The sequence below is a fragment of the Mycteria americana genome, chromosome 23, assembly GCF_035582795.1.
Source record: "Mycteria americana isolate JAX WOST 10 ecotype Jacksonville Zoo and Gardens chromosome 23, USCA_MyAme_1.0, whole genome shotgun sequence".
Classification (NCBI taxonomy): domain Eukaryota; kingdom Metazoa; phylum Chordata; class Aves; order Ciconiiformes; family Ciconiidae; genus Mycteria; species Mycteria americana.
Genome location: NC_134387.1, coordinates 1,685,793 through 1,693,033, shown reverse-complemented (window position 1 = coordinate 1,693,033; position 7,241 = coordinate 1,685,793). Strand labels below are relative to the sequence as shown.

The following is a 7,241-nucleotide window of genomic DNA, read 5'->3' as shown; positions in this document are numbered from 1 at the left end:
CCCGCCCCGGACCCCGACCCCCCAAGACCCCAATATCCAGACACCCCCCTCGAGGACCCCCTCCACCATCCCTGCATACCCCCCCCGGGGACACCCCTCTATGCCCCCCCCAATATCGACCCCCCCCCCCGCACCAATGTCACCCCAAACAACCCCTCCAGGCTCCAACCCCCCCAAGCAAAACACCCGGGAGGGGTCTGGGGGGGCAAAAATCCCCCCCCCCCCGCCTCCCCCAAGGGCACCTTGAAGCCCCCCAGTGCCAGAGCCTTGCGGGGGGGGGCAGTTTTTTGGGGGGGGACACAAGAGGCCACCCTGGAGGCCACCAGCAGCCCCAGGGCCTGGCTGGGGTGCGGCACACGTCACCCGTGGGGCCGGGGGCGAGCGGGTGGGTGGGCGGCGAGGGGCGCGGGCAGGCGGGTGCCCACCCCGGGGCGCGGGGCGAGCGCGGGTGGGCGGCTGGCGGCTGGCGCTGCCGTTGCCATGGGGACCGTGGGCGGCCGTGGGGGACTGCGCCGAGCCCGGTTATATTTGTGCATCGCCACGGAGAAATTTCGGCGCCCGGCGCGGGGGAGATGGGGGGGGACGGGGACAGGGAGGTGGGGAGCAGAGGGGCGAGACCCCGAGGTCGGCACCCCCAAAGCTGCCAGGCACCCGGAGCCCACCCCACCAAATCCAGCCCCCACTGGGGATCCCATATCCAGCCCCCCAAGGGCCCCCAAAATCCAGCCCCCCCCCCCCCCCCCAGGGATCCCATATCCACCCCCCAAAGGACCCCAAAATCGAGCCCCTGCCACCACATGGGTGGGACCCCCTCCCCGGGGCCCACGGTGGGGGACATGAGGGCCACCTGCAGATGTCCCCAGGCACCCCCCTCGGGTGTCCCCACCCCCGACCTGTAAGCGGGGTGGTGGTGGGGCGTCGGGGCACACGCATCCCCCCCGGGCGGTGCCACGGAATCACTCGCAGGCCCCGCGCTCGAGAAACGTGTTTATTGCAAACCAAGGGGACGGGGAGGCAGTGGGGGGGGGTAAGGGGATGGCCGGGGACCCCCAGCCCACGCGCCCCAGGGTGGGGGCCGGTGGGAAGCTGCAAGAGCTGGGCTGGGCCTGGGGGGGGGGGGCCAGGGCTCCCACGTGCCCCCTCCCAGACCCCAAAGTGCCGTGCCAGGGAAGCCCAGACGTTTCTGGGGCTACTGCCCGCTGGTATGGGGGGGCTGGCAGCCATGAGGGCTGGGCCTGTAGCCCCCTGCCAGGGACCCCCGAGTTGTGGGTGACAGCCCCGCTGCTCCCTGCCGACCCCCCGAGGAGGGGGGAAGCAGACCCCGGGGGCTGGCTGGGGGCTCTGCCCACCGCCGAGGGGCTGTGCCCACTCCGGTGCGCCCTGGACCCCCTCCGGCGATGGGCTGAAGGGGGGTGAACCCAGGAGAAGACCCCCACGTCGCCGGACGGGGCTCTCCGGCCGGGCAGGGGCCAGGGGCAGCGCAGCACCCATGGGAGACCCCGGAGCAGGGCCCGGTGAGGGGAGTTGGGGGTGCCAGGCAGGCAGGGCAGCAGGCAGGGCAGGGGCAGGGGCAGGCTCTCTCCCCGTGTGCCCCCCCCCATCCCCGCTGCCCGCACCCGGAGCTGCGGAGAGCACAGCCCCGCCCGTGAGGGGCAAAGCTGCCCTGTGGCAGGGCGGGGAGGGATCTGCACCCCCAGAAGCCCAAAAAGAAGCATCCTCAGCCACCAGAAATAATAATTATGTCACCCAACGAGCTCCGTCTATTCCTGAAAAACAACAGAGCCGTCGCCAGTGCGAGGCGAGGAGAGGAGAAGGGTCCCAGCCGCTCAGGTTGCCTTGGTGACGGGACGTAAATCTGCATTCGCCAGGTTTCCCCGCATGCACATCAAACCATCAAACCGCCGAGCCCGGTGCCGGTGCCGGCGCAGGTTGGCGAAGGCAGTGGAAAGGCGCTGGCAGCGTGTATCATCGGCAAGCGGGTTACAGGCACCAGCGCTGGGTGCGAGGGTCCCGCGTGGGCGTCCGGGTGGGTTTCTCCTCTCCCCGCTTCGTTTCTCGGCCGCTTTTTGCCGCCGTCAAAACTGCACGGCGCCGGGGGAGATGTTGAACATGGAGGGGTCGAACTTCTGGCCGCGGAAGGGGGAGCCCTCGGTGTCCCAGCCCTTCTTCAGCATCTCGTGCACCTTCTGCAAAGAGGCCACGGGCTCCCGTCAGGCCGGGGTTGACCCCGCGCCTTCGCCCATGCCCCCCGCCCTCCCCGCCACCCCAGCCGAGGGTACGGGCTCATCCCGCAGGCGTCAGGGCCACCTGATGCATCAAAGGGGGTTTTGGGGCTCGGCAACAGCACCCCTCCACCCTGGGTGATGGCAGCACCGATTTCCAAGGGCACGCAACCACCTCCCTGCTTCACCCACCCTCCTCTCGTCTGCCCAGGGAAGGGCAGATGGCACACGGGGCCGGGAGGGAGCGACGGGCAGCGAAAGGCGGCTCCTTGGTTGGGCTGAACCCAGACCGGCGTGGGTTCATCCCAGAGCAGAGGCAGCGGGGAGACGGCAGGGCTGGCTCCGGAGGGAGGCGTGTGGATGTGGGCCCATCGCCGGTGCCGGAGGCTCTGGGCTCACAGGCATTTGCCAAGGTGCCGGGAAGGGGAAGACGGGAACGTGCGGGCAAAAGACAGGGACTAACAGAACCTCATGCCCCCAAAATGGAGATGTGGGGGGACGCTGTGTGAGGAGGAGCTCCGAGATGGAGCAGAGCTGCGTGCTGCCCCACGCCACACACTTTTACCGGAGATTGGAGGGTGTGTGGCAGGGCAGGGCTGGGCTGGCGGCACGGGGCGGCCGGCACCTACCAGCTCATGGCTCTGGGGCTTGCCCTGCAGCTTCTGGTGGTAGTCGAAGGTGAGGCGGTCCAGCACAGCATGCTCCTCCTCATCCACAGTGGCCATGGAGCGCTCCTTGTTGATCTTGTCGATGTCGATCTGCTCCTCGCCCTCCAGGATGGCGTTCCACCAGTACTCGTCCCCTTTGTTCAGGCTGATCTGGGGATGAAGTGTGGGTCAGAGGAGAGCAGGGAGGGGAGCCCCTGTCCTCCCCCCGGGATGTGTTTCCCCCCGCCCACCCCACACCTCCGTGGCAGCGATGCCGTGAGCTCAGCCGTGCCCACGCATCGCTCCACAGCGTGGCTGGGACTCGCCCATGAGCGCAGGTCCCGCTTGCCACCAATCGATTCCCCACCGTGGCTGGCAGAGGGGGAGAAAGGCTCATCCGTCCCTCCCTCAGTAGTCCAACGGCTTCGCACAACCCCGCTGCGGCCCTTCGCAGCCCCAGCTCAAGCCTCTGGGCTGGATGGCACGGCCAAAATCTCATCCCATGCCACGGCTCGAGGCTGGGACAGGCGTACTCTGCGGGGGCCTGCCTGCGGGTAACACCAGCCCGGGGCTGCATGGCCGATGTGGCGGCAGCAACACGGTACGGGGTCCAGAGAGCCGGGCCGGCTTGCCTGCAGCCACCGAGGAGCCGAGAGCCTGGGGACCTGTCAGATGAAGAGGCCCTGCCCGGCAGAGCACGGGGCCGGGGGCTCCCAGCATCGCAGCGCTGCCATTTCGTGTTTCGCTAACCCAGGAGCCCTCGCCCCGGCTCCCCTGGGGCTCGCTCTGCGGGTGGGCAGCGTGGGTGGCAAAGGAGGTAAAAATGTCACCCGCCGCTCCATGCCGTCCTTGCTCGCCGCCAGCACCTGCCTCCCATGGCACTGTGGCTCATCGACCGGCTCGAGAGGGATAGCCTGAGGAGAGGGGACATCCCCTCGCCTCCGGCCGACATCCTCGCTGGCAAAAGCCACTGGCCATAGCCACGGGCCTCCCCGACGCACGAGCATGGGCAGCGCCTTGCATGCAGCCAGGCGGCCGGAGGGGCTGTGCCGGGTGCCAGGAGCGCTGGCATGACTGTGGGGCATCCTGCGCTGGGAACCCCGACTTGCTTCTTTTTTTGCCAGAAGGGGTGGACTTCTTTCTCCTGTATTATTTTAGCAATAATCCCAGCAGCAAGGAAGATTTATGGTGTTCGTCGGCCTCTCTGCAAAATCATCAATAAAGGCAAACAATACAATTTACTCAAACCTCCCTGGAAGCTCAACAGCTCTGGAGGGGAAAACATGGGCAGCCATTAAAGTTATGGAGCCGGGTGTCTCTCTGTGGTGCAAAGAAAAGGAACCAATTAATACAAGAGGGGGTGGCTGGGGCTTAATCCTTCTGGGAGAGCAGAGCCGGTAAAATATTCCAGCTTGGGGAAGGCGTTAGTTTTTCCAGCTAGACAGGCGTGCTTGTTCTCCTCTTAATTGCACAGTTCCACTTTTGAAGGAAGGAAGAGCCGCTGAGGGTTTGCTCGTGGGCTTCCCAACCCTGGGTGGGCAGGCGGGGGAACGGCAAGCTCGCCCAGGAACGTCATCCCCTCGGCAGGTGAGACGAGCCGTGGGTCAGCAGGCCCGGCCAGCCCAAGCCTGCGGCAGGAAGCACCCTCCAGGCTCGCTGCTGCTCCTCTGGGTGCGAAACAAGAGGAATGTCCCCACGGTGCTGCCGGTGAGCTGTGAGCTTCCCCGGTGATGGCTTCGGCGTGAGCCATGCTCTCACGGCATTGCTGCGGAGCACGCACGGCAAGGCCCCGCTCGGTACGTCCCCACCAGAGCCAGGCTGGCAGCAGAGGGATGAACGGATGCCAGAGGACTTTGTGGCTTATCAGGCATCACCCCACCTCCATTCCAGAGCACCAGGGGAAGGAAAACCCATCCCCTCTCCCTTGCCTACCAAATCCCCTTCCTCACCCGGCACCCCACCACTGTCCCCCACCATCAGCAGACCCCAGGGAACCCCCACGGAGCCACGGACCAGGTGGGAAACACCCACAAGACCCGAATCCCCCTCGTCCGCAGACAACCCCCGGTGAAAGACAGCGGAGCTGCTGCCGTGAGCGCCAGCCCGGGGATCCTTTCCTCCTCCCCACTCCATGCGTGGCCCTCGCTTTATTTACCGCATACTGTTTCCCACCCTGCTGGGAAGACAGAATTATTCATTTCCTCGCCAGCTTTTCTGCGGTGCGCATCGCTACAGAGCTGAGTGCTTTGCAAACAATAATTAATTAACCTCTGCAGCCCGCCTTGTGCGCATGGGGGAATTTGCTCATCCCCCTTTATTCCAGGGGGAGAGACGTAAAAGTGGGACTCGCTCCAAGGTGGGAGCCCCACTTTCCAACGCAAGCCTCCGAAATGCCCACGGGCCAGGGCAAAGCTCTCTGTATCACCTTGAGTTTGGGGTTTCGTGGTTCGAAGTGGTGCTGGAGCACTCGCCATGGACAGGTCCAACCTCCAGGATGGGAAGCACAGGCTCAGGTTGATTTCTCAGACATATTTCTGCCGACGGTGTCCGTTGATTCAGCCTGTCACTTGGCTGGGCACGTCGGCTATGAGAGGATGATGGAGACGCGGGTGGGAGCCTCACTGAGCGCTTGGGTGCGAGAAGGGCGAGGTAAGGGAGAGCCGAGAGACCATGGCTGATCTCTGGGCTCAGCCCAGGCAGGGTGATGCCCTGCGAGTGCCAGCCCTCACCCACCCACAGAGAAAGGCTCCGGCACTCGATCGGCAGCACCACGCAAGGCTGCACGCTCCCTTGGGGAGCGCTCCGGAAACCCTGGGGGGCTCCAGGAGGGAGCAGGGCTTTTTTCACAAGGACAAATCTTGACCTGATTATGTTTCTCGCTTCGAGACAAGGCAAAAGCTTTGCCCGCACTTGGAGCTGCCACTACAAGTTTCCCAGCCGACAGCTCAGGCCAACCCTCCAGGGTCCTAGAAATGCTGATGGCCATTTGCCAGAGGAAGGATCGGGTCCCTGCAGCATGCCCGGGCTCTCGGTCAGACTTCAGCTCTGCTTTTTAGGCTGGCGGGTCCCAAAGGGCCTGCTGGGCTCTAGGGAGATCCTTCACCCACGGCTGAAAGGGGTAAAAGCCCAGCTGAGTCTTTCGGGGTGCACAGGGAGGCAAGAACAGCCTCTGCAACGGCGGCCTGAAGAGAGGGAGGCTTGCAGGGGGGACATCCTCACTGGTGCATGCGAAGCTGGCAGTGTCCTCGTGCTGCAGCGCCCATGTTCCCAAAGCCGATGTCCGAGACGTGAGCTGTCAGCCAGGAGGGGAAGGGGCTGTTCTCACGCTGGTACGCTTGGCAAAGCACAGGGGCCGGGCGAGGACGGATCGCAAGGAGGATCGCTGCAGGTGGAGATGGGCACGTGGGAGGGACGGGACGCTCGGCAGGCACATCTGCGGCCAGGAGGGATCCTCCAGGGCAGCACGCGACGAGGGTGACAGGCGTCATCGGCATGGACACGGTGTCACGTCACATCTCCACACCCTGCCGAGAAGGTCACAACCCGTTGTTGCCGGTGCTGGGCTTCGTCATAGCACGAGGTTTCTTCCCTGATCCTAAATACCTTGTCAGAGCTGGAGAGATGCTGCCAAGGGATATAAGTAGGTCTTGGAAAAACAACTTCTCACCACCTGCTTTCTTTCTGGAACAACAGCAGCCGTCACCCCAAAAGTCAGCAGGAGATGTTTAGGGGGTATGGAGGAGGACGCAGGTGACGTTTCCAGCAGTGTGTGGAGGGCAGGGCGGAGGGAGAGCACCACAGATTATTATTAACTTGGCCTCGCGGCTCACGAGATGACAAGCTGAAGACTGTAATAGCTGTTCAAGGCAGGACTTGGTGACAAAAGCCCAAGCGTGGATAACAAATGCGGGAGAGGAGGAGAAAAAGAGAGGGAACAGGGGGAAAAAAATCCTCAACAACGAAAATAATCCCAAAACGTGTTGCGCACAACACCCAGTGGAGATTTCTAAAAACAGCTCATGCGAGGCTATTTTAATCTCACTTTTGACAAGCGAGCGGGTGTGACAGAGAAGGGAGAACACAGGGATTATACCCGGGACCGGGGCTTCGGCGTGGTGCCGCAGGCAGGGGCACAAGCCCGGGACACCATCCCGAGCAGGAGGAGGTGCGGACAGAGCCCCCGCCACGCATCGCGGGCATCGGCAGAGCGCTCTGCTTCGAAATGACGCCCGCTGGGCTTCTGCCACAGCCGGGCTGTCGCGCAAACCGTGAGCGTGCCAAAGGATGAGATGGGAAACACGTTGGTGCTCAGCCCAGGCTCCGGAAGGGAGAACCTTGCGGAGCAGGAGGGGAAAGGCAGAGCGGTCCCTGA

General features: G+C 64.3%; 1 protein-coding gene across 1 annotated transcript in view; it reads right to left on the bottom strand.

Moving 5' to 3' along the window:
• Window positions 1–974: 974 nt before the first annotated feature.
• Window positions 975–7,241, bottom strand: part of NUDCD3 (NudC domain containing 3) — a 32,926-nt gene continuing 26,659 nt past the window's right edge. The window contains exons 5-6 of the mRNA XM_075523413.1: window positions 2,852–3,040; window positions 975–2,186 (exon numbers count right to left, since the gene is read on the bottom strand). Coding sequence (XP_075379528.1) covers window positions 2,076–2,186; window positions 2,852–3,040 — 300 coding nt within the window. The 3' untranslated portion in view covers window positions 975–2,075. The remainder of the gene's footprint in view (window positions 2,187–2,851; window positions 3,041–7,241) is intronic.